At 46.8% G+C, this 26,119-nt stretch overlaps 1 protein-coding gene across 5 annotated transcripts; it reads right to left on the bottom strand.

Annotated features, from left to right (window-relative positions):
• Positions 1-1,465: 1,465 nt before the first annotated feature.
• LIMA1 (LIM domain and actin binding 1) lies at positions 1,466-24,695 on the bottom strand. 5 transcript variants are annotated; one of them, XM_041400315.1, is made up of 11 exons: positions 24,565-24,695; positions 21,290-21,425; positions 19,342-19,387; positions 16,983-17,381; positions 12,662-12,800; positions 11,743-11,903; positions 9,358-9,462; positions 7,460-7,517; positions 7,058-7,170; positions 4,029-4,162; positions 1,466-3,647 (listed from the first exon to the last, which is right to left on the bottom strand). In XM_041400315.1, exons 2-11 carry the CDS (start codon positions 21,406-21,408, stop codon positions 2,645-2,647), a joined length of 2,277 nt encoding a protein of 758 aa, XP_041256249.1. In that variant the 5' UTR covers positions 21,409-21,425; positions 24,565-24,695; the 3' UTR covers positions 1,466-2,644. The 5 variants fall into 5 exon arrangements, with proteins under 5 accessions (XP_041256249.1, XP_041256250.1, XP_041256251.1 ...); XM_041400316.1 differs by having other exon boundaries at positions 12,662-12,773; XM_041400317.1 differs by having other exon boundaries at positions 12,662-12,770.
• Between the last annotated feature and the right edge of the window lie 1,424 nt (positions 24,696-26,119).

The raw sequence follows: 26,119 nt of genomic DNA, 5'->3' as shown, positions 1-26,119 counted from the left end.
AGTGCAGCCAGTATTGCTTCAGTATCACGTAACCGGGAAGACACAGTAAAATTCAATTGCGTTTCCTTAGAAACGAGCAGTTGGCATATTCCATAAATCCAAGTCCACGACAAATGATCTTCCCTCCCTTTTCAAACAGCACAATTTCCAGTCAGAGAGATCTCTGGTTGCTTAGCAATTTGAGGAAATCTGATACTAAATGGATTTTGTTAGGAGCAGAAAAAGGTGACAGAAAGCAGCTTGGGTTTGCCCATCAGGTTTTTTAGTTTTTCCTTTGTCCAAAGCAAAGCCTTATTCTCCATTTAAAAGAAAGGAAAATGAGCAGTAGGTTGTGAAACTGCTAACACCTTCCAACTAGGAAGGAGGCTTTTCCCTTCTTCCCAATATCCATGTCATACACATGAGCATTTCCTTGTACTGCTGCAGAATATTCACTGCATTGCTTCTGGCTCTTATCCCACTCTCTCCCAACCAAACCCCTCACAGGCTCAAGTGACAATAACTTAAATTAAAAGCAGCTGATAGGAAGGGAGAAAAACCCTCACTTGTCCTCAGCTGCCCTTGAGAGCCACCTGGAGCCAGAAATGGAAGTGAAAATTCCCTGCCTGTCCTTATTCCTTTTGCCAGTCCTGTTCTAATCTCTCTTCAATCTGAGAGCAGAAGCTGCTCATTTGAGTCGAGCAGCAAACCACGGACACACAGTGTCACCTAGTGGGGCACCAGAGCCAGCCCGGGCTGCCTTCCAGTGGGAGCACCGGGAACTCACCCATCTCTTCCCTCTATTTTTATAGATGGAGAGCAGCCCTGGGGAGGGTTTGAGGTGCTGGACATGCCCCAGGAGCCCCCTGAGCCTGGGCTGAGCCCCCAGCAGGGGAAGGGGGGCTGCCCCTCTGCCCTGCTCAGGTGAGACCCCACCTGCAGAGCTGCCCCCAGCCCTGGGGCTCAGCACAGGGAGGATGTGAAGCTATAGGAGAGAGTCCAGGGGAGGCACCAGGAAGATCAGAGGGATGGGGCAACTCTGCTGTGAGGAAAGGCTGGGAGAACTGGGATTGTTCAGCCTGGAAAAGAGATGATTTGGGGTGACCTCATTGTGGCCTTCCAGTCCCTGAAGGAGCTGCAGGAAAGCTGGAGAGAGACCTGGAGTGCCAGGACAAGGGGCAGTGGCTTTCAACTGCCAGAGGGCAGGGTTAGAGGGGATTTTGGGAAGGAATTCCTCCCTGTAAGGGTGGTAGGTCAGTGGAATGGATTTCCCAGAGGATGCCTCATCCCTGGAAGTGCCCAAGGCGAGGTTGGCTGGGACTTGGAGCACCTAGGATAGTGGGAGGTGTCCCTGCCATGGCAGGGGGTGGAATGTGATGAGGTTTAAGGTCCCCTCTGACCCAAACCATTCCATGATTCCATGACAATTCTATGACCCTTTAAATACTGCCTTTTTGTGAAACAAGATGAATCCAGACTTCAGTTATAATGGAAATGACCCAAACTTTATTGAAGGTTTTGTCATTAGCAGAACTGTTAAGAAAGCAGAATATTTTACACCTCAAGAATCGTTAAGATCTAATTCTCTTGAGAATACAGTACAAATAAAAGCTAATAATAAAAAAAAGGGGCCTCCTCCTCCCCCCATTCAAGATTTTATTATTTGTAAAATAAATGAAGTCAAGTTTAAAAATGTTCTGATCTTCAACACTGGCAATTGGAAAGTGTCACTGATTCCAGAGATTTTTGCAATGCAGCACAATTTCACAGCTCTAAGGAAAATATTTATGGCAGCTTGATAAAAGTAGGATTTCAGAGTTGTCAAAAGGCCTTAAAAATCTTATCTGCAGTTTAAAATGATGACGAAGAACTCCAAGTAAAAAAAAAAGAAATGACAACAAAACAAACAAAAAACTCCACTTCAAATGGGTGTGAAATGCAGAAGTAATGCCCTGCAGGCTGCTCCAAAGTGTTCACTTGTCTTTTGCAGAGACCTGGCAGCCAGCACAGCTCCTGGGATAGCACTGAAATACACATGATCCAACAACGGGCACCATTCCAGTTGTGCAGGGACTCCTCAACTGATCACAGGCAGGTTTGAGACAGAAATTCACATTGCACTCAGTTTAGGATGCTTTACTTGTTGGACACTACACACAGAAATGCTTTTATTATTTAAAAAAAAAAAAAAAAGCCCAGTTGTGCCCTTTCCATGTATTAAAGTGCATTAAGTGACCATTTTAAAGCAGGCCAGAAAGTCCCTTTGAAGTTGGTCCCTAAGCACTGCAGTAGCATTTGGAGTGGTACGGGTGGTGTGTTCCAGAGCCCTGTCCCACACCAGCATGGCAAGTACAGTGGAATTCCAAAAATGGTTAGTGAAATACCTATTGAAGCTCAAAGGGATAAGACAGAGAACAGCTCTGTTCTCATGCTGGGGACAGACACTACCTGCTGAAGCTGTCCCACAGCCAGACACTTGTTCCATGCACCTAAAGAATTTGCAGGCTTCCAGAGTTCTCTAGATGAGATAATTTGTAGGTAGATTCCCTTAATGCTGATGTGCAGTGCAGCATCACTTCATCCAGGAGAGCTGTTTGTTAAAGCTAAAAATATCCATTTCAAAAGGCCCAGCACCTTGCAGCAAGTTTTCTAGTAAAAGGCCGATTTATTCATCATCATCATCTTCATAGTAGCGATTCCTTTTGATCTGTTCTTCCACAGACAGATCTTCCATGTCTTCACCCTCCCAAAAACCAACGTCTTGGGATTTGCGATTCTGGTTTGGAGATGATTCCTTAGCGGTCACAACATTGGCTAAGCTGGAATGTTTAGGAGAATTTGGTTCAAGAAGTTCTTCCTTTGGAATTTCTGGCTCCTCTGTAGCATGCTCTTCCTCATCTGTGTCTGCATTCATCTGGCCATTCTCTACAATGTTCTGCTCTGCTGTTTTGATACCAGACAATTCCCCTTCTTCCTCCACATTTTTCTCCCCAGCGTTCTGGATGTTCCTATGCTCCACCTTCTTTTCCTTTTGCTTTTTCTCTATGACAACCTCTCTCTCCAGTTCCTCACTCCTTTTCAATGTATCTCTCTCTTCCTTAGAAGGAGATGGTGAATTCTCTGGTTTATGACCTTTAACAGATATTGTTCTAAATGAGGCTGCAACTGTAAAGGGGCGACTTCGCTCCTTCAGCGAGGAAGATCTTCTTAACTTTTTGAGATCCAGATCCACATCCTCCTGCACATCAGGCTTGGAAATCTCTTCTTCTGGAGGCCACTTGGGTTTGAGTACTTTGATGCCCTCATCTAAGGCACTTCCTTGGATACTTTGGTCAGATGGAGGTGGCCAGGCAATCCTGAGCTTTTTTGTTTCTGCTGGTCTTTCTTCCCTTTCAGGCACAGCTGAAGCTTTTGCTTCCATACTTGCTGCCAGAACTCCCACTTTTGCAATCGGGGCATCCTCTACTCCTGGGCTTTGTGGAGTGTCTGATGAATTCACACCATGGACAGTTTTCTCCGGGGATTCTTCACATTCAGTTTTACCTGCCCACAATTCCTTATGCTGCTTGTGTCCAAAGCCCTCATCATAATTGCCTTTGGACTTGAAGAGCTGATTGAAGTGAGGTTTGCAGTAGATGTTCCCACGCAGAGACGCGTACGTCCCGAGGCTGTTCAGGAAACACAGGTCAACCATTAGAGCTCAGGGCCACCAACACCAGCATCTCTTCAGTTGTGTGTTACACAAGAGATTCAATTTCTGCCTTCCACACGTTCAAAAAACAAGCTTACAGCCCTCAGGGTTTGTATGGCTCTTTCTAGCAATTCTTTACAAAGCTGGACAGTCTATTTTTTCCCCGTGTAAAATTACATTAAGAGTTTTAATGGCATCAAGAGCACCAGGCACTGGCAGAAGCAGGCCTTGTTACCTCTCCTATATAAATCACTGGATTATGGTGACTTCCAGCTCAGCTAGGCCTCAGCAGCACCTTCCTCAGCTGTGACAGGGAAATTCACTTCCCAGAGGGCAGCCAAGGGAGCAGTGCACGTACCTGAGTTTGCTGTTGCAATAGGAACAGCGGAAGCAGCTGATGTGAAACACCTGCTGGTTGGCAAAGAGCCTTTCCATGGGGTACACGGTCTTCTGACACCCAACACAGGTTTCCTTCATTGGCAACTGGAATTTCTACAGGAGGAAGAGAAAGTTTGTTAACTGGAAAACACATCAACTGCTGGGGACTTGGCGTGGGTTCATGCACGGCTTCCTGAACTTTCAAGAACTGCAGAGTTCACTTTCTCTAATTATGGTGCAGCGGGGTCTGGTGGGCAGTAAGAAGCTACAACAGGCCCATGGGATTGCTGTGGCTTGACAGGAAACCAAAATTTCACCCCAGTGTATCCCACAGCTGAAGCATCACATGCTGAGCAATGGTTGGGAAGGAACAATGAGAGCACTAAAACTGAGCCTGTTCCCCAAAGCTGTCTCATCCTTTCCTGCAACCTGTTTTTATTGATAGGAGAATGATGAAGCATTCCAGTTGATTACAATCAGCGTGAGACTTACCAAAATAATAAAAATTGTGCAGAGAAAGAGAATCTTGAAATGGTTTGGGTTGGAAAGGACCTTGAAGATGATCTAGTTCCAATCCCCTGCCACGGTCAGGGACATTGTCCACCAGAAGAGTTGAAATAACCTCAAAAGGTACAGGGTGGGAGAGGAAAGGAGGGAAACAGGCTGCCCAATGGTTTGAAATGTTCCACTTTTGTTAAATCTTTTCTCTCAAAGAGGAGGAAATAGTCTCAGTACCAATACAACAGCAGGAAACACTCCTGGCTTCACTTGTAAACAATTCCAGCTCTATCCCAAAGAAACCCCACTCATGTTTCAGGACTCACAGCCCCCCAAACTCGCTCAAGATTCAAAGTGAGCAGAGCTTTGAGGTTAAACAGCTAAAATTCTTATGTGCTTACTGAATTTCCTGAGGGTTTAGTGCAAGGATAAACTTGAGCACTGAGGAGTGTCACTGCTGTGCAGCAATGATCACAGGTTTGTTTTCAGACAGCATCAAGGAAGCAGGAACACTGTCCATGAGAAAAGGTCAGTGGATGCCATTTACTTCTTGAAATCTATTAACACTGGCCAATGGGGAGGACACTTTACAGGATAAATTAAATAACACAACATTGGCATTTTGAGGCTGCATGTTGATTACAAGTGATTTAGCAGCCCAGCCTCCACTCCAGGGTCTGCACAGACATAAGTGTAGCTTTTCCTTGGCAAAGAATTACCTGCTACAAACTTACAAAAAGCTTTACGGAAAAATCTGATGGCTAAAGAAAAAGCAGGAAGGTCACAGGAAGACACAATCACAGAAATTTATTTATAACAGTCTAGAAACAATGGTTAGGAATGAAAGTTCCAGCATGTAAGGGCAGATTGCTGAAGATGGAGCCAGCTCAAGTCGCTTTGTCACAACCATAAAGTTTGCTGCCAATTTAATTCCATTTTAATATGTATTTCAGGGTTTCCAGGCATTGCTTGAAGTTACAGTAGATTAAAGTTCCGATGATTACAGCTTCGCTAACAAAATTTAGAATTCCTTTTGAAAAAGGATCCACAGTTTCTAGGTTCTACCAAAACTCTGCATCTTGAGTCACTAAATGAAATCTCAAAAAAATGAGATTTACTAATGCAAACAAAAATCTAATCACCCATGCTTGCCACATGGAGCAAGGCAGCAACAATTTGCTTGCCCATCAAAACATTTTCTCCCTGAAATCTCAGTTTTGCACGAGGGCATTGCTTTTGCACGGTGACACAACAGTGCTGGCACGTGCTTCTGCAATCACGTCCCCATCCAAGGAGAGGGACTTACTTGCACACAATGAGCCCTATGTCTGTGGAGAGGCGTTTTGGGCTGTGAAGAGACAGAAATTCCTTTCCAGGATACTACAAATAGGAGCTACAGGAGGAAGATGAGGCCCAATAATTATAAAAAGGACTTGAGAGAAAGCTGAGAGTTGAGCTCACATTAGGAAGGAAGCAGAAGGCAGGAGGAGAGGTTAGGAACCAAGAACAGGAGACAGAAGCTGGAAGAGACAAATAGGAACCTTGCATGAATAAACAGAAGCTTCTATCTCACACAGTGCAGCATCTAAAGCAGTAACTGGGCAAAAGGCTAAAATGGTTTTGATAATATCAAGAGAGAGCAGAGAGCACCAGGACATGCAGCTTTTGTGTCACACACTAGGATCACACAGCTCTCACTGGCAGCTCAAATTTCCCATACTGGCATTTCTCCCTTGCACACTGGGAAGCCAGATCTCCCCAGTCTCTGAGCCCAGGGCAGTTCCTCCCAAAGATGGGGAAAACAACAAAAGCCCAGTTGTTTCCTCAGGAGTGAGCCAGGAAGTGTGTGGCAGCCTAGGGAATCAGCATCCCAACCTCAGACAACACATGTGATGTGCAAGTACAGCCTGACCAAAATGTCCAGTGCTGCCATTTGTTATCTAATCAGATTAGCAAATACATCCCTGAACCAAAGTTCTCCATCTGCTTTATCACTCCCTAAGGAAACTGTAACATCAAAGACTCATTATTCAGAAAGCCAAACCTGATTTTTATAGAGTCAGGCACCACAGTGTCCTCACTATAAAGTTACTACCAGTTGCAGTTACCTTGGGAACAGCTGGAAGAGCCGCAAAGCCAAGGCCCAGCTTGCTAAAGGCTCTGAAGATCAGTACCAGGACCTCAGAGCCCATCTCCAGGAGCACAGACAAGCCCAGAGACCATCCCCTGCTTGAGCCCCTCTGCCACACCAAAGAGAAGCAGCCTCTGTCACAGGGGTGCAACAGAGACAAAGCAACTCCCACCCAGTCTCTGGAAAAACCCTGACTGCTTTGAGGTGCTTTTCCACCCTGAATTAAAGTGCCCTCACAACCACACTGTGATACGGAGCAGGTACTGATCCAGTTACTGCCAGACCTTTATGCTTAAGCACATTTAGGCTTTTCAGTATTAAACAGGGCCAGCAGTTGGTTTGAACCTTCCCCAGGCTGTGAGACTGAAGAGCTGCGTTACCTTCACGGCTTTCGGCGGGGAGGCCTCCGACTGCCCGGCTGCTTTAGCACCAAGGTTCTGCTGCTTTGGGCTGACAGGTTTCTGAGCTTCTGCCTCGCTCTCTGACTGTCCAGCTGAGGGAGCAGAGGAGGGACAAAAGGCAATTACCATGGCTTTAAACTGTGGGCAGCTTATGCTCACCAGACCCATCAGAGTCTCAGTTAAATGGTGAGGGAGCTACACTTAAAAGTGTTCAATCAGTGCAAAAGGAGTTATAAGTGTCTTAAAATTACAGCTGCAAATGAACTTCTAAACATGAAAGAAATTCTTGTAAAGTCTGTGTTAGTCACAGGACATTTGGTACAATTTAGAGATTTTTAGTACAAGACAGTTTTTATTAATTAATCATTTGATAGGGCTCACCATGGCCATCCTCCAGCAGACCAGAGTGCAGAGACAAGCTGTTCTCACCTACAGAAACCTGCAAGAGAAAATGAGAAATGAGAACCTCTGACCTTCTGAGATCTGAACAGTCATGGCCCCAGGAAGGCACCAGGCAGTTTGAGCACGGAGAGACCTGAGTGGCTCAGGAAAGGAGTTGTTTTTCAGGCACAAAAGGTCCAGCTGAGTGTCAAGAGAGTCCTTGCTACAAGGCAGACACCCTCACAGGCTTCACACATACAAACATCAGATTTCTGTTTCCTTGTACACCTTTATTAACCCTCAGAAATCTTGGCTGATTTGCTGAGGTTCCTCCCAGGTTTTCTCACTTACAAATCCCTTGACCCCAAGCAGCACATTTACTGGAAATCTCATGGCTCAGTCCAACATTTGACCAATCTCTGACATTCAGCAGAGACTGTGCTCTTGAGGGAAAAAAAAAAAACAAAAAAAAAAAAACCCCCGAAATTAAAAAAAAAAAAAAACAAAAAGCTTTTTCAAATACTAAGCAGAATCATAGCATTGTTTAGTTTGGAAAAGACCTTTAAGATCATCAAATGCAACCATGAACAGAACCTGCTGCAGATAAAGCTCTTGATGTATAACTCTTTATTAAACCTGGCACTATTGCTATTAAATCAAATAGTTTTAAGTAGCTACAATGAGGAACTAAAGTACTGTAACAAGATTAACTGCAGATCATCACTAATTCACCTTAATGATTGAAAAGTCCATTGCAAGCAACTGAAATTTGTAAATTAAGGAGGCAATGAGGAGGCAAGTTACATGTATTAACATCCTCTGGTCTGCTGAAAGCAGAACTGTACCCCAGTGTCCTGGGCAGAGCATGAACGTGTTCTGAGGCTGCTGAAGTCACACACGTCTGGCTACTGAATGTGCCACGGGTGCAGTGTGAAAAATGACACAGTGAAGTGTCTTTTGTTTCCTTTTTGCCAGAGGATTCCCATTTCTGACACTAACGACAAGCAGCTTTAATTAGGCTCATTTCCAAGTTCCCTTCCAAAGGACAATCCTGGCTCCCAAACAATGCTCCATTCAGGTTCTCATTGCACCTGGACACCTCAACAAGTAACTCTGCAATTACAGCTGAATACAAGACATTTCATTCAAATCTTCCATTCACAACAGGGAGATATTCTGATTTAACAGGTGCTCTTTTAATTAACTCACCTTGGAGCAGGAAGCAGCCTGGACCAGTCAGACACGAAGCTGCTCAGCTGTCTCTGAGGAACAGCTGAAAGCAAAGATTTGGCCCCTTGCCCAAGGAAGGCTGAAAAGCTCTAAAAGCCCTCCTGGCATTAAGCTGCCACGTGTTCAGCCTGGGTGGAATACACAGTACCCCAATTATTATTCAGCTACTTTTATCCCGTCTGCTGTCCCCAGTTCAGGGAACAAATGCTCGAGTCCAGTTTACAGAGTCTCAATTTATAGCTGGAGCTCAAAACCAGGAACAAACCCAAACTGCCATTCTCAGTTACCCTAAAATTTAACCACTAAATGCAGAAGAAACAGTGACAAACTCCTTTGACTTGGGTCGTACAAAACTGCTCATGGGTTTTTTTAATTGGTGTGGATTTTTCTGTTTATAAAAAACCCACCATAAAACAACCTACCAAGACAGAAAAACTCTCCCAGAAAATTTCTCTAGACATTCTCCTCCACAGACACTTCTAACTCTGAGACAATCTAAAAAAAACAACTTAAACAGGAATTTTGCAGCACGTAACTAATCTGCATCAGCTGCTCACGTTCAAGTCCCAGATGGCATGTGGAACATGGAGCCAGTGTATCAGCTGTGCTTCCACAGCCAGTTCCACTTAAAATGAAGCCCTTGATCTCCACCAGCACAGACATCTTACCTTCTCCCCATCCTGACAGGAACTGGAGTCCTCAACTGGTGCCATATTCTCCTTCTGCCCAGATTTGTAATCCTTGAGTTCACTCTCGCTGGCTTGAATCTCACTCTATAGGACAAAGCACTGGAAAGGTGACAGGTTCTTTTCCCCTAAGAAAATATTTGCTTTCTATTTTTCTTGAAATGTTTTAAAAACTGTTTTCCTAGTATGTGGAGTGATAATTGAAGGAAGGGCCATAAGAATGTACAGACACTTGTTAAGTGACACATTCTAATGAGGGAACAGGATTGGGCTGTAGGATTTTACTGTGCTCTAAGGAGGCAATGCCAGTGTTTTCCTGAGCAACCCTTTTCTTCCAAATTCCTGTTTAAAATCAACTCTTAAGTATTCCCTGCTCAATCCACATCTTCCTTTTTGAGAAATGTTAACTTTTCACTTGGAATGACAAGTATTTCCATACAGGCACTGCCTAAAGTACAGTGTAATTGCTAAATACAATATGACACAAAAGCAAATCCCACATTTGCTTCAATTCTAGTCAAAACCCTGACTCTGATTTCCAGAGATTTTTGTTCTTGATAGACTGACTGAAGACTTTCACAGAAGGATCTGTCAGACCTTAAAACCAATAAAATCCAGTGAAACCTCGTGTTTCTTCCATTGCCCCAGGACACAAGATCATTGGAAGCCTCGTGCTTTTCACAAGGCATCATCTCTGTGACATGAAAGAGGAAGAGCCACATGCCAGCACCAGCATCTTCCTGCACTGGGAAACAAAACTCCACAAAACCAACCACATCCAAGAGGTTCATACCAAATGTTGGAATTTGAATGCTTAGATCTCTGCATCTGCTGTCCAGCACCTTTCCCTCCCCTTCCAACACACAGAACTGATTGTCCCTTATCCTTACTCGAGCCAAGAGTCCATCAGCTTTAATCCAGGCCTTATTACACCACAATGCCCTAAAATAGTTTTCCCGAGAGATTCTGGCTTTCCTTTGTAGCCCAGGTGTGAGAAGGGCAGCACAAACACCACATTTCCACAGCAAAAAAAAGCCCTGTCTGCTTTGCCAGCAGGGAAAAAGATCCCAAGGTTAGGGCTGCTGTTGGAGCAGTGGCACTGCAAACACTGGCCTCAGGAACCCCTGTCTGCTCCATCTCACTGCCCTCATCCTCATGCCAGGCCAAACTGGGAAGAGATTGTGCCCAAATGGGGCATCCTGAGAGCATCAGGCTGGACTGACACAAAACCAAGAGCACCGGGGGGCTGCAAACAGGAGCCTCTGCAGAAATGGCAGATCTCTTGCCATCAGGACAGAATTTAGTTACTCAGCCACCACTCTGAGCCCCAAACTGGAAAAGGCATCAGGAAATGAGACCAGGCAAGGTACAGGAGGCAGAAATGGGCAATTAGGTTAATCAGATTTGTTGCAGTGGCTGCAAGGACTTTCCATTCATGCAGGGAAGGTTTTACTGACCCTTCTCCCACAGCTGGCGAATCTGACCCATGTGCAGATGAAATTCAGGAATCATTTGAGCTCAGAAGAAGCCCTTGGCTCTCCACAAAGACTCCTGGAAAGCAGGCTCTCCTCTGAGGGAGAACCAGCACTTCAGGCTCTCATTTCCAGGGCAAGCTTCCCAACTTAAAAAGGCCTTTCCTCTTCAAATCTATTACTCTGGTTAATAAAAGCAATACTTGAGCAATGTAAGTTCCCATCCTTCAGCAAAAGTATTGTAAACTTCCAGCAAATATACCTTAGCAGTTTTTAACAAAAGCTGAGATTCCTGAAACCTCCTCAGCTGTAACACTACATTAATTGTTCAACTCCTGGTCAAATATTTGCAAAACAGGCAGAGGTTCATTCACTGCAAGAGTCTAATTGGATTCAGAGAGTGGTGAGAAATCCTGAAGGGAGGTAAAAAGTGAGGAACACTGACTGGAGATCCCAAAGCTGCAGGGCAAGAGATCCAGGTTCTGTGCACTGTGCGACACAAAGTCACTTCATCTCACTGTGCCTCAGTTTCCCACAGCTTAGAGCTGCTGGACAACATGGAATTGAGTTTTCTTTTTTAAACAAAAACAACAAACATAAGAGCTACAGACAGTCAGAAAGAAAAAGAATGTCAAGTATGCTTCAGAAGGACCTCAGTCAGGGTGCCAGCAATTAATTACTTGGAAAATTTTCAACATTATTACAGGAAGATGCAAATACACTTATTTCTTCCTACAGTATGTAAAGGCAATTCTTCATCAGAAATTACTCCTATGGGCACAGAGTTATTTTCCAAAAAGAATGGCATTAGCCTCAAGCAGCCTGGTTTCCATAAGATCTCCTTTCCAGTCTCAGGCTGGGACAAAAATTCACTTCCACACAAAGCAAGACTTACCATGGGGATGATGCCTGAGGAACTGCCCTGCTTGGACACAGCTGCCTGGTACTTGGCCAGCCTGTCCTTTATTGATGTCTCTGATAAACGGGGCATGTCCAGGTTCTTCCTGGTCTCTGCCTTGTCTGGGCTGAGTCCTGGACTGGTCTCTACAAGATACCCTGGTAAAAAAAAAACAAACATGAATAACAAACACTCACTAAGATACTTTTTGGGGAGAATAAACACATTGCCCTTCTCTCCAGGATCATGCCAGTGAGGACACAGTGTGTATCACTAAGGATTTAGACCCAAAGGAACAGCTGTAGCTGTGCCAGCCTTTGGTGGAAACACCAAAAGATTGCAAATTGTTTGCTAGAAAAAAGGTCTCCAAACAGATAAAAATACATAGTTTTGTTTAAATCAAAGCTCACAGTAGCTCCCTGTGTCTGGCCATGATAGGAGGGATGAGGATTGAAGCAAGGAGGCAGAATTAACATTGAGTGTCTGTTCACTGCTTCCTAAATTGCCTTGACTATTAAAACTAGTTCTAGGATTGAGGCACAGGAAAGAACGGGCTGTATTCCTTAACTTGTTGGCTATTCCCTGTGCCTTGGTTTCCTGTGCTTAAGAGTGAAATGGTTTAAAACTCCCAGCAAGGCTTCACTAATTAAATGGGATGCTGATGGACTTCCTTCCACTTTGGAAAGGCAAAAGTTATTTAATAGAATCCTTGAGATTAGAAAATGCCTCCAAAACCAGCGAGTCCAACCTCTGAGTGATCCCCACCCTGTCACCCAGACCAGAGCACTGAGCACCCCATCCAGCTGTTCCTTGGACACCTCCAGGGAAATTTCTCTTGTATAAAGTAGATTTATCTGCTAAACAAAACCCAAACCGACCCCCCCCCAAACGACCCCCAGCATTGAGGTTTCCTGACCTGCTGTGCTGTGGCTCCTCTCTCCCTGGGCAGCGTCGCAGTCCTCCAAGGAGAGGCTGTTCTCCGAAATCCTCCTGCCCACGGCCGCCCTCCGCGGCTCCCGGGGGCCCTGCTGGGGACAGAGCCTCCCATCAGCTGCCTGGACACACAGGGATTGCTCTGGGTAATCCCTTAACAGGCACAGGTGTCACTAGCAGATCTGCTTTACTGGAATAAACAAGTCTAGCAGGTAACATCTTATTTAACCAATATAAAGTTTGATCACAGAGTGCCTGACCCTCTGTCACCTGGGAAACGCTTTCTTGAAGAGGTCAGTTAGTGCCCTTTGGAAGTCCTCTTGGTTTAAAAGGACCACAAAGATCAGATTTTTAGGTTGTTCCCACTGTACTTCAGTCTAGATGTTTGCATTTCATGCAATTTCTGTTGAAGCCAACAGTCACGGTCATTGTATGAAGATTTCAAATCAGAAAAAGGATGCAAGGAGCCACTTATCCAAAATCTGCATTCATTTTCAGCCACAGAAAAAGGAATTAATAGTATTGTAATAAAAGTTATCTAGAGTTATTTGTTTTGATTTGGCTAGTTCATGCATTCAGTACCAAATAATTCCTTAATTAGATCTGATAAGGCTGAAGCTTAAGCAGGAGTGTAAGAGATAAATATTCTCAGATCTCCAGGATAATCACTCTCTGCTGCAGAGCTGGACAGGGTGTCCTGGTAGTACCACACAGATGCTCTGGCTGCCTCAATCAGATTTTATTCTTATTTGTTGAGACCAACTCCCCAGAATCTAAATCTCAACAAAAGAAAGCACAAAAAGAAATTTCCACAGCTTAGATAAAAGTTGTTGAGCATAGTTAAACTGGACTCCATCAAGGCAGGATGTATTCACAGCTGAAAGTCAGCCTATAAAATCCTAGGAGGTGCTGGACCTTTGTTCTCTCTCTAGGAAGAGTTAAATCACAGTTGGAAATTCAGATTGAGGCTAATGTAGAGAAAAAGGCAGGTTTGGCAAGATGCTCCAGCCACACATTCCCCCTCAGTTCCAAAGACTTTCTTATTTGCTGGTCACCAAACTGAAGGAAATTCCAAAGTTTTATTTTTGCAGAACTGCAGTGCAAGATAATCACTGCGAAAAAATCAGGCTGCTTTCCATACAAACAGCAACTTCACCAGGAAAGGAAAATGCAGCTGGAAAACATCATTTTCCATTAGCACGGGAAATAGTTTCTATTTCTGTGGTTTAAGACTTTGGTAACTTTTCTTACTGGAAAAGAGCTTTAGCTCTGATAAGTCTTGCACTGACCAATAGGCTCAGGTCTGGGAGTGCCTGCACAATTGTAAAGACTTGCAGGTCCCTCATTCCATGAAAACTGTTCTTAGATGATTATTCAGTCAACGTCCCCTTCAACATCACCCCGAGCCCACGGGGTTCTTGCAGCTCAGAAATTGGGGTCCAAGGGGCCATCAGGAAAAGTTCAATCAGCAGAAGCAGATAAAGTGTTCCAATGACAGCACTGCAGAGCCCTGCCAGCTCCTCCTGCTGCCCTTTGCCACCTCACATCTGCAGGTGTTACAACTTCACCTGAAGAGCTTGCAGCTTCACACCTGCGGGTGAGCTGCAGAACGCAGTAAAAATCCCAACAACCAGAATGCAAAAGCTTCAGAGGTCAGGCATAGTTCAGTAAGCCTACAAATATTCAGTAAATCTACAGATATTCTACAAATATGTGTAGGTTTTAAGTCAACAGTTTTATCTTGGGGTGGAAAAAAAAAAGAGTGAAAGGAAAATAAATGTTTAACAGAGAAGATGAGGGACTTTCCACATTACAACTGATGGACTGACAAACTGCAGGGAATCAGCAGGATCCTGGCTCATGGAAGGTGAAGCCCCAACAGTGATTTGTCACTCTGTGCCTGGGCCACAATTCCCAGAGCTCAGCTTCTGTTGCTTTGGAAGGGATACAAAATATTCCTCGTGTGTGGAAAGCCCCAAGGTCTCAGACTTGGGCGAGTGCAGAAGCACCGTGAGCACAGGTAAAGCTTTGCCTAGGGCACAGAATTGGGTAAAAACCCCAATCAAAGTTACACCTATTTCATTGCAAACTGTGTGAGACGTGACCCTGCCACGAGGTCACCTCCACACCACAGCCAGGTTTTGCCTTGAAGGAAAAACACAAACCAGCCCGGAGACAACTGTTTCAGAAATGTTGCAGATCTGATCCTCCTCCCCCCTGGCTGTGCTTTCACTATCGCTTACAGGAGGAATCCTTTGAACATCAGGTCTTTTATCAGTTCCAGTCTTTGCTTAGCGCTGAACCAATCCAGGCTGCTCTGCCTGCCCCTAATGGGATTAGAGCAGTTTGTTTCCATGAAAATGCAATGAAAGATCTGCCTCCTATCTATTGCAAAGACAGAGCAAGATCTGAGTGAATAAATTAATAAATGATGAGATTTTACTTATAATCCTGAAAATGAGAGTAGGTTTGTTTAGAGTGGGAGATGGAATCAGGAAATCCAGGCTCTGACCTGGATCCGTGCCCCAGACCTGCCCTGGATCCCTGCCCCAGACCTGCCCAGCAGCCAGGGAAGTTGATTTATCAGCACTGCCACGAGCCTCCAGCCGTGCTGCTGCTTAGTTCACACACAGGTTTTGCCAGCAAAGCTCTGACAGCACCAACACATCAAGACTTCAAAAAAATCCAAGGAAAACTGCCATCTCTCAGCTGAATTTACAGTTGGACTCAATGACAGAAAGGAATTTTCCACCAGAACGATTCCATGAAGCCTCGCTCAGGAAAAAGCACAGGAAATAAACGGGAGAGGCAACTGCAGAGCTGCAGTGCTGTCGTGGCTCCCACCTCACTGAGCCACACCTGGGTCCCCACAGCACCCAGCTCCCTGCTCTGCACCCACCCAACCCTCCCATCACAGATCAATTCCCAGAACGAGGAACGGAATTCCAAACACGCCCCCTCTCCCCCACATCTGAACTTCAGAACACTCCTTTTCCCTTCTGCTGTAACAGATTAACTTGGAATAGAGATTTTGAACCGAACCTGACCAGTTTTGTGCCTGCTGGATGGTGTTTACTGGGTCTAGTTGGTTTTCAACAGTGTTTGAATTGCTAAACTTGACAAACTATCAGTTTCAGATTCACTCAGCTCCAAAACAATTTATTCCCCAGGCTGAGATAAAGTTACTCGAAGCCCATCTGCAGAATTCCTGGGGAATTCTGAGTGATTAATCCTAGAGCAAGAGTTCAGGGAAGGTCTGTCATGGGCAGCTCTCAAACCATGACAAAGACTACAAAAATTCAAGTTGTGAAATGACTTCACACAGACCCAAAATTCCCTTCAACACCGAGTTGCTCCTCTGAGCCCTAAATTGTTACATATTGAAAAAAACTTTTATCCAAAATGCGGGGTTTTTTTTTTAGTCAATACTTCAAGAAAACCACTCTCAGTAAAACAAAGCCAGGAGGAGAGGAAACTATGAGAAAACTGGAAAATCCAGCAGCATCGAGGCCTCGGGACTGTGTTGCAAGTCCCCAGCATATGCAACTCATTTTGGAGTTAAGCAATTCCCCTCGGGACACGCCGGCTGCAGTCCACATGCGGGATCAGATTTCATGAGCAGTTGGAAGAAAAATGCGAGCCCTGAGCATTTGCAAGTCAAAACTAGTGAGGGCAGGAGCTGCTCTGGCCACCTCGGCTTCGCTTTCCCTCAGCGAGATTTTTTTTTTTTTTTCGATAAGAAATATTTTGTAAGGCACAAAGATGAGGGAAGAGCGAGGGAAGGATGGGAGTATTTCACTATGTGTGTGTGTGAGTTTGTGCGACCCATACCGATACAGAGATCAAAAATTCTCACTTCTTAGGGTTTCACCTCGACTGCCAACAGTCCTGATTGCTGAGCTCAAACTCCCTTACTTTTCATATATTAAAAAATACATAAATACCTACATATGCATTTTTTACAAGTCACATTTACATGCCTCATTGTAATCTTCACACGAGACACAAACAATCCCTACTTACTTTACCAAACTTAATAAATTCCATGTTTTCCCCTCTTCCACTGAACCCTATCAAAAGCAAATTCTCTTTACTCCAATGAGCAATCACCAGCCGTCCGAGCACCACGCACATACTTGCGTGGCTCGAGTAAGTTACTAACACCACGACGTTCTGTTTTCACTAAAACAATGAACACAATATTTGCAGAGTCAATAGCTGGAGCCACTCCCTCCCGGGATTTTCCTGATGCCGCGGAGGCAGCGGCTTTAGTTTCTCCGAGATTGGGAGGGACAGATCCTTACCTTGGGCTGAGGGGCTTCACCCTTCTCGAACATCATCTTCAGCTTGGTCAGGGGCACGTTGTACTTCTCGATCCTCCCCGGAGACTCCGACCTCTCGCCGCCTTCGGGCTTTTCCATCTCACGGGGCTCTCTCACACAGTTTTCCGTGCCGCCACCCTCCCGGGAGCGGCTGTGGGGCTCGGTGCTGTCACCGGCGGGACACTGCGGCCGGCCAGGGGCAGCTCCAGCCCCCGGGGATGGCGAAGGGGAGCGGCCGGTCCCGACCTTGTGCCTCACCTCAGCGCAGCTGCTCCGCACCGCTTCCTTCCCAGGCTCCGCTCCCAGCGCCGGATTCTCCCACTTCTTCTTCAGCACGCTCAGATTCCCCCTGGTAAAGTGAGCGGGCAGGTTTTCTGTGTTCTGCAAAGAACAAGGAGTTAATTGCAGCTCTCCTAAGCACTTCCTTTCCATGCAGGAGGAAGCTCAGCAGCGATCCCCGCTCCCGGCCAGCTGTGAATAGTTACAGCTGTGCCACATGCAGAAAGCATCCAGGATAGGGAAGGAAGGAGGGGGGAGAAGAGAAAAGTCAGGAGTGAGGCAGGAAGTGAGCAAACAGGAATGGCCTTATAAGGCAAAAGGCAGTCAAACCCCAGGAGTTAAATGGCACACAAAAGACCCGAATCCACACATGAAGGAAATGGGACTCAAATCCACACAAGGAGGGTCTCCAGTCCCAGAACAAGGAAACGGGGACACAAGCGGTCAGAGGAGGTGGCTGGTGTGCCAAGTGCTGCAGAGTCTTCAGAAGACAACGCTGCCAAGGCCTTCCAAAAGCTACAAATCAGCTCTCAGAAACCACTAAATCCTTGGAGTTACCTGTTTCTGCTCTCAGATAACAGCAACACTTCAGTTCCCAGAGACCTGCCCAGGATTTTACACCACAGAGCCAAAGCTCAAGCCAAGCACTCACAACAAACATCCATCTGCTCCAGTTAAAAAAATAACCAGTAACTTGCTGGGATTTTTGTTCTATTTCGCTCAACCCACTGAAAGCAGCACTGGGGACACACACACGAGTGACTGGCACTGCCTCAGCCCCAAGGAACACCTGGAGCAGCATCACCTCCCATCCAGCTGCTCCCCAGCCCACTCCTGCTCTGAGCACTTCCCTCTCCCCAGAGCAACAGCCCAGCCCGTGTTTGAGCCATTCCAACCCAATACCTGCCACCACTGCATGTTTCCTGTCTCTCCCTTACGGAGACCACTCCAAACTCATTGCAAGTGGAGCAGGGCTGCCAGGCTTACAGGAATTAACTGGCATTAGTGGCTATATTGGGATTTAAGTCTCTCACCCTATTACTCTTCTGGTCACATTTTGAACGCTGCTTTGCAAATTGACTTGAATCCACTTACACTTCACAAAAATAAAAAAATCAGTGTGTTTGCTGACTGTATTGAAAAGAAAGCATTAAAATTGTAAGGGAAGTGTTGTAATGGAACAGAAATATTGAGAATTGTGTGACAGGTTTCTGTGGGAACACCTCCAGAATCCCAGCACACTTCCTAACACAAGTCCCTCCTGCTTGAGACTTGCCTGTTCCCTGATCACAGGAAGATTGACAGACACAAGCATTGAAGAACATTTGAGACTGAAAAGTAATTTTTAGAATGCTTATTTTATCCCACCTACATCCCAAACAGCAGCTCCCCAAGCATCAGAGAAATGAAGGCAGCAACATTCCTATAGATCCTGAAAATACTGGCAGTGCTTTAAAACACAAAGTACCCCAGGGCCAGGACAAAGCCCTGCAACGTCTGTCAGCCAAGGTTCCCTGACCTCTGAACACCTGAGTGCAATGGAGGTTACAGGAGGGAATGTGGGGCTGTAACAGAGCCAAAAAGCTTGGTGCTGCCTCATCCAGGGGCATTTGCAGCCCTGGAAGTCACTTCAGAGAAGATCCTACAGCTCTCAAAGACACATGTTGGATTTCAGAGAGGCTTGGAGGCTCCTTTTAAGCACTTTTAAATTTAGTTAAGAAAGGAAGAGGCACCACACAAGTGCCTCCAGCTAAGAACAGGAGGTAGGTATTCCTGGCTTGTGGTTAACTCATTTTGCCTTTTGCTTAGGAGAGAATTGGTGATTCAACACAGCTTTGGGCAAGAAACTTCATTTCCTTTCCTTTCCTCCACACTGGGGAAAAAGCATGGGGCATGAAGCAAAAGCAAAGCCTATGTCTAAGCCAGGTTTTCTGTAGGACACACAGCAGCAATTTTGATATTCCAATAATCAGCTGTCATAGCAATACTTGTGCAGGTGATCCATCCTGATTGCAGGCTGTGCTCATTCCCAAGGAAACAAACACTTATACAAAACACTTACACTTCTCTTCTTCTCAGCAGTGGCTTCTTCAGCAGCTTTCTGATACCTTTGAGAGAGTGAAAAACAAACAAAACCCAAGTTTTAACCAGAATACTGAATGCTCTTGAGGACAGCTGAGATTTTTCTTCCCCCACCCCCTGGATCAACTAAAACTAGAGGCTGGACAAACAGCAGCAAATAACACAAAGCCAAGTGACAGACACATTTTCAGTCATCCAGTTTACAATAATAACACCCATTAATACTTTTCATTCCCTAAGCACTCTGATTCCCAAATAGAGACAGTTTACCTTGGAATAGCTGTATTGTTTCCGCCACCCAGCTGTCTGCTGTGCCCCCTTGCAGGAATAATTCAGCTCTTTATATAGCAGCTGCTGAACCAGAACAAATTCCAGCTTGGCACATGCCGAAAATCTCCCTAAGTGCCAGAGGATTTCACTCTGTGGGCTGGGAACTGCCCCCATTGAGCATTTGCCTCCTGGGCAGCTGAGCCATCACAGCCCTCTGGAGATAAGCCACCCTGGATCATGAATCAAAGTCCTTTAAGGAGCTGTAGGGAACTCCCAGCAATCTGCACTCCTCTGGCTGCGAGTCCCTCCACAGTCCTCACTGGTTGCCTCGCTGCACAAGGTGATTGCACTTGGCCTTTGAAACATGAAAATTAGTGACAAATTTTGCCATTTTAAAGGAGTTCTGCCTTTCAGAGAGAAGGAACCCAGCGTCTGCTTGGACAAAGGGTGTTTCTCTTTCCCTTATCTGTGGAATTCTGCTTTTGACACAGCAGTAGTGTGTTACAGGCTGTTGCTCCTCTTTAATCCATGCAAACACACTGACCCACATCTCTGCACTATAAAGGGTCCACATTTGAACACAAGGTGCTGAGAAAGTGATGCTGGGGGAAGAGGGATCGATACTGGAAGAAGAAACAAAGAGGAACACAGATGAGAGTCAAGTAGCACCTGGAAAACAGACTGAGGAGTCCCAGCCCTCGATCTGAGAGTCAGCCCAGCATGGGGCACTTTTCAAATCTCTGCTGTTGCCTTTTGTGCCTCTGACCTGACAAAACCGATTATGTGGAATAGAGAAAAATGTTTTCACATACAAATATTTAATTAACAGCACTTAAATGTCACACTCCTCCCTGCGGACATCAGGGTGGCAAAGCCAGAGAGCAGGACTGTGTTTTTCCAAGGCACTGACCCTGCCTATGTAGAGGGACACTGCTTGATTAAGGAATAGCAGTTTGGATTACTTCCAGTAAGCCTTTTTCAAGGGATTATCAACATTTAGCAAGATGACCAGGTTCTATAATCAAGCTTCAGTGAGTGAATAAATTACCTTAAGGTGCTGACAGCAAACAGCTTCTCCCTGGGCCAGAGCTCCACAGAGGAACTGTGTAATTATCCCTCTCCTGCAGATTCCATAAAGTTTGTCCCACTCAAGATCCAAATACTCCAAAACTTTGTTACACTATTAAAGCAAGAGCCTCAGAGACTCAGTTCCCCAAATCCCATTGAAAACCCCAGCTGAAGCCTATATAATTCCTTAAGGAAATAAAAGCTTTTCCAGGGAATGCATTGGTTATTACCACTCAGCTTTCTCAGGGTATACAATATTTATGGTTTGAGTTTAACCTTTTATCCATCTCTCAGAGAAAAGGGAAGCTTAATATTCCTTTTCTACCTAAGTGAGGAGAGGTTTAAGCTGGATATCAGGAAAAGGTTCTTCCCCCAGAGAGTGGTCAGGCACTGAAAAGGCTCCCCAGGGAACGGCCCCTGTCCCAAGGCTCCCAGAGCTCCAGGAGCATTTGGACAACACTCTGAGGCACAGGGTGGGACTGTTGGGGTGACTGTGCAGGGCACAGCAACTGTGAGAGCAGCAGTCCCTGCTGAAGGTGCCAGCTGTCACCTACACACACAGCTGTGCTCCCCAGCCCCACAGCACTTACTTGGAGAACCTCTCTGCGAGGGCCGAGGACTTGTTCTTGTTGACCAGGGAAAGCTCTTTTGCAGTGATTTTCAAAGACTGGGAGGTCCATTGCCTTCTATTGAACGGGGAAGGCTCCATCTTATCTCCCCAAATCCCTGCTCAGGAGGAAGGAACAGTGTCAGCAATAGGAACTGTGAGCAGAACAGAAGTTCCACCAAGTGATTTGCTCCCAGCATCCCAGTGCCACCAATCCTAACCCCTCAGGATCTCATCTATCAACTGACTTTAAAAAGGCAGCAGATAACAGTTATAATTTCCTCTGCAGATGCCATTGAGATGGTGGCCTGATAAAGCCATAGGCACAATGGGGAGCTGTGGACACAGAGCTGTGACCGGAGGATGCCAGCGTGCCAGTCCTGTGTCACACACACAGAGGAGCTCCAGGAAGCCCCAAAGTGCCCTCGCTTGTTCTGGTTTCAAACCAAATGTGCTGGCATTTATGTAAGAGGGTTTGAGTTACGAAACTAAGAGGATGTAATTACTATACAAACATTTTTCATTCACTCTTGTGCTCTCTCTCAGCGCAGCAGCGTTTCCTCTGTGAGCTCAAACAAGTCTCGTGTTCATGGAGGCAGCTGTGCCCCTCCTGTCGCAGTAGTTACCATAATATCAGTTAAATAGTATTAATTACCTAAAAAAACCAGCTCAAACCATCCCAGCCTCCTGGAAATGGGAAGAGATTTTGCCCAGCTTTTCACCACAGAAGCCAACAAGACTATATCAGATTTATTTTTTACATAGTTTTCTTTCGTGGAGGAGGAAAGGAGGGGAGATTAATTTAAAGAGTTCTCTGATAAGACAAAAATAAAGCCTGTAGGGAACGCCTTTCCTTTTTTCCTCTTTTATTTTATCCCTGCTCCCATGTCACACAATGCCTGTGGCAAGGGCGTGAACTGACCCTGCAATGCCAGCTCCAGGCAGGCTGAGCTCTTCCTTGTATTTTCCATTAATTCCTTTAACGGATTTGCACAGTCACGGAACTCTGGATCCAGCGTGAGTCCAGGTCTGCCTGACAGCTGATCACACACGAACAAAAACCTTCACACAAGGTGGCACAAGCAGCCAACCAAAGGGAGAAAAGACAACGTTTCTGAACTCCTCAAGGTACAGAATGCACCTGCTCAGAAATGACAGAGATGTGGATTCTGCAACGCCTCAGTCCAGGAGAATTCAGAGGCACAGGCAGAGTCTGGCAGCTCCCAGTGCTGGAATGGGAGCCCTGGGAACAGAAAAGCCTCTCCAGTGCTGTTCCCTGTCTGGAAGAGTGGCAGGTGAACACACCTCTGCACTGGGACACAGTCAGGAAGAATGGGCCTTTCTCTCACATTCCATAATTCCTCTGATGTCCTGGAGAGAAGAGCATGCCATGACACAAGAGGTTTTATCAAAACAATGATTTTGGTGGCGTTTTCAAACGTGCAGGTTGAACTACCACTGCAAACAAGCGATGATGGTTTTGTGGGGATGTTGAAACACACCGAAACCACTTATCAATGTTGCCTTTCCAGGTGCAGCTACCTGCAGCCTCAGCCTCTGCAAGGCACACAGAGCCCCTTCCAACCAGCAAGAGAAACCCAAACTGGGGTTACTTTCTGAAATTCCTGCCTTTTCAAACACTTTCTGGATCACCAAGTCCCCTGTAAACCTCCATGCAGGCTGCACTGAGAATGCTCTGCATTTGACTGGCCTTTGACAACAGCACAAATCACCACCCACAAAGCCAAAGGATCTCATTTCCACCTTCTCACTTTTAAAAAGTCATATTGCATACACAAATAAACCCAGTATTTCTGTGATGCAGAACGTAGCCTCTAGTCTCAATTCCCAGGAGCCTCAGAATGCACACAGAGAGATTACAGATAGAATTTACTGCTGGAAAATCCCACAGAAAGGATTCTGTCCGTGTTAAAGACCAATGCTGAATGAGCTGTGTCATGCCACAGGTTGAACTTTGTTTTATGACTAATCTTGAGCCAAAGGGAGCTCACCTGAGGCCCCGCTGCAGTTTAAATGGCCTTTCACAGCTGTGCCCAGGAAACAGGAGCGGGGCATTCATCAGAGCTCCCCTGGCACAGGGAACAGGTGCTCATTGACACACGGAAGGAACAGTTCAGAAAAACACTGAGAAACAAATCTGAATGTAATTGTTTGGAAAATAGCTCCGGTTTGGATGCCTGAGCATCCCGCTGCATCTCCAACCAGCCCTGCTCAGGGCTGCATCTTCTCCCTTTGAGTTCTTCTGCTTCCCTGCCATTCTCCACGAAAGCCACAGGTACACTGAGTTAATCTGGCCTGTTTAGGCAAAAATCTCTTTATAAAGTGAGTACCTGCTGCTGGGACATTCAGCTGGAAGGAGAAACAGCCTATCTAGAATCTCAGTCACTAGAAATGACATGAAACAGAACTCTGACATGCCTTGAAACTTGTACTCCCACATTTTTATGCCATTCCACATTCTTAGCACTTTCTCATTCATTTACAGTTTTGGCATGTTCAAGTATCTCTGGGCTTTCTTTACTGCTCTGAGCAGTTTATTCACAGAAATTTCAGAAAACACATGTTAAGATTTAAATAAAACTATGAACATTCTACCTGCTGCAGTGGAAGCAGGTTCTGTGGAGAGTGGCACAGAGCCCAGAGGAGAGGGAGACAGGGATGCCAGAGGTGTGCCAGATGTTAGGGAAGGACTGTGATTGAGACACAATCCAGCACAGCACATCAAACCTACCTCTAATAACTTTACCCACAAGTTTAACAGCAGAACATAAATCCCTCTATGAGGAAAGAACCTGAAAGGAAAACTGACTAACCAAGGTGGAAGTGGCCTATTCATTACAGGTGGCCACAGGAACGGGGCACCCGCGGGCACCGCGCTGCAGCCCCGGGCACGAACCCGCCGAGAGCCGGAGGCTGCGGGCAGCGGAGGGCGCGGCGCCTCGAGCCCCCGGCCCGCTCTGCCGCTGACCCCCGCCGCGGGCCGGGCACGGATGACCGGAGCGGGGCCCGGGTTCGCCCCGCACCGCCCGGACTCACCCGCGGCCCAGCCGAGCCCCGCGCGGCTCCGCGGTCGGGGGAGAGGTCCCGGGGGTCCAAACCCCCGCCCCGCGCTGTTATCCCGGCCGAACCGGAGGGGAGAGGTCCCACCGCACCTGTCCCGGCCCAACGGGCGGGTCCCGGCCCAGCCGGCAGATCCTACCGCACCTGTGCGTCGTGTTCCCGCCCCGCCGCACGTACCTGTCCCGGCGGAACTAGGGAGGTCCCGCCGCACCTGTCACCGCTGAAACAACGGGGCCCAACGCACCTGTCCCGGCCGGAGCGCCGACTGCACCTCCGCGCCCGCCGCAGCAACGGCAGCGGCTCCGGCCTCGCCCCGGCCACGCCCCCGGCCCCATTGGCCCTAGCCCCGACCGCGCGAAAACGCCCCCGACCACGCCCAGGGCCCTCGGGGCACGCCCCTGGTATGGCTCTGTGCCCCTCGCCTGGCTCTGTCCCCCCGGTTCGGCTCTGTCCCCCTTGTCTGGCTCTGTCCCCCTGTCTTGGTTCTGTCCCCCTCGCCTGGTTCTGTCCCCTGGTTCGGTTCTGTCCCCCTGGTTTAGCTCTGTCCCCCTGGTTTAGCTCTGCCCCCCTTGCCTGGTTCTGTCCCCCTCGCCTCTGTCCCCCTGGTTCGGTTCTGTCCCCCTGGTTCGGTTCTGTCCCCCTGGTTTAGCTCTGTCCTCTGGTTTGGCTCTGTCCCCCTGGTTCGGCTCTGTCCCCCTGGTTCGGCTCTGTCCCCTGGCTTGGTTCTGTCCCCCTCGCCTGGCTCTGTCCCCCACTCGCCCCTGGCAGCAGGTGCTCCCCAAACCTGGCAAAGTGGGATTGGAATGAGGGGTCTCGGAGCTGGGGTTCGACCCCGCCGTGGCTCCCGAAGGCTCAGGAAGGGCTGTGCCGGGGGAAGCTGTGCCCGTGCCAGGTGTTTGGGTCTCCTGCAGCCTTCATTTGTTTGGAAACAAGGAAAATTGGCTTCAGCAGCCAAATGAGACAGCCGGCATTCCTGAGATTTGGAACATCCCTGTGTTCCTTAGCAGGACACCAGTGCTGCTCCTGGCCAGCCCTGCAGCTCCTTGAGGGATTTGTCTGAACAATTAGTTGTGTTTCTTTAGGTGTTCCTATTTCTTTCCTTATTATTCTTCCTAATGTGTCAAGTGCCAAATTCCTGAGTGGAAAAAAAAAAAAAAAGTTGTATGTATTTGGTGCTCCAGCTCCTTCCCCAGCTGCAAGTCTTGGATGTTGATGTTGTCCCACATTCTGAGCTGTCCCAAATTCCTTGGGAGCTGCTTGCAGAGCAGCAGCCATTAAGACAGGAAGTGACTAATTAAATTAATATGTTGATGTTACTTCTATGACAGTCTCAGCACTGGCATGTGAAATTTAGTCATTCCAGTAAAAAATCTGAATTATAGCCCAGAAAATCCACACACTATAAATTCCAGCTCCTGTGGCTGGATCCTGGTGGGATGGAGGCAGGTCCATCCAACCTGGCCTTGGATGGGGCTTGGAGCACCCTGGGATAGTGGAAGGTGTCCCCTCTGGACTGGCATCCCCCCCTTTTTCTGGTGACAGGAACACCACGGGGCACCTCAAATGACACCAGATACCAATGCTGAGGCACTTTTGGCAAACCATCCCTGCTTTTCCAATGTGCAGCCTCATCTGGAATGCTGCAGTGATGTGCTTTGACTGAGGGTTTTATGGAAAACTTTTATTCCAATAGATTTACAGATTTTCAAAATGAGAAATGGATACAGACAGA

The sequence above is a fragment of the Onychostruthus taczanowskii genome, unplaced genomic scaffold (genome assembly GCF_017590055.1).
Source record: "Onychostruthus taczanowskii isolate IOZ18803 unplaced genomic scaffold, ASM1759005v1 scaffold178, whole genome shotgun sequence".
In the NCBI taxonomy this organism is placed as follows: Eukaryota; Metazoa; Chordata; class Aves; order Passeriformes; family Passeridae; genus Onychostruthus; species Onychostruthus taczanowskii.
The sequence above is the reverse complement of the archived record's forward strand: the minus strand, read 5'-3'. Positions and strand labels throughout refer to the sequence as shown.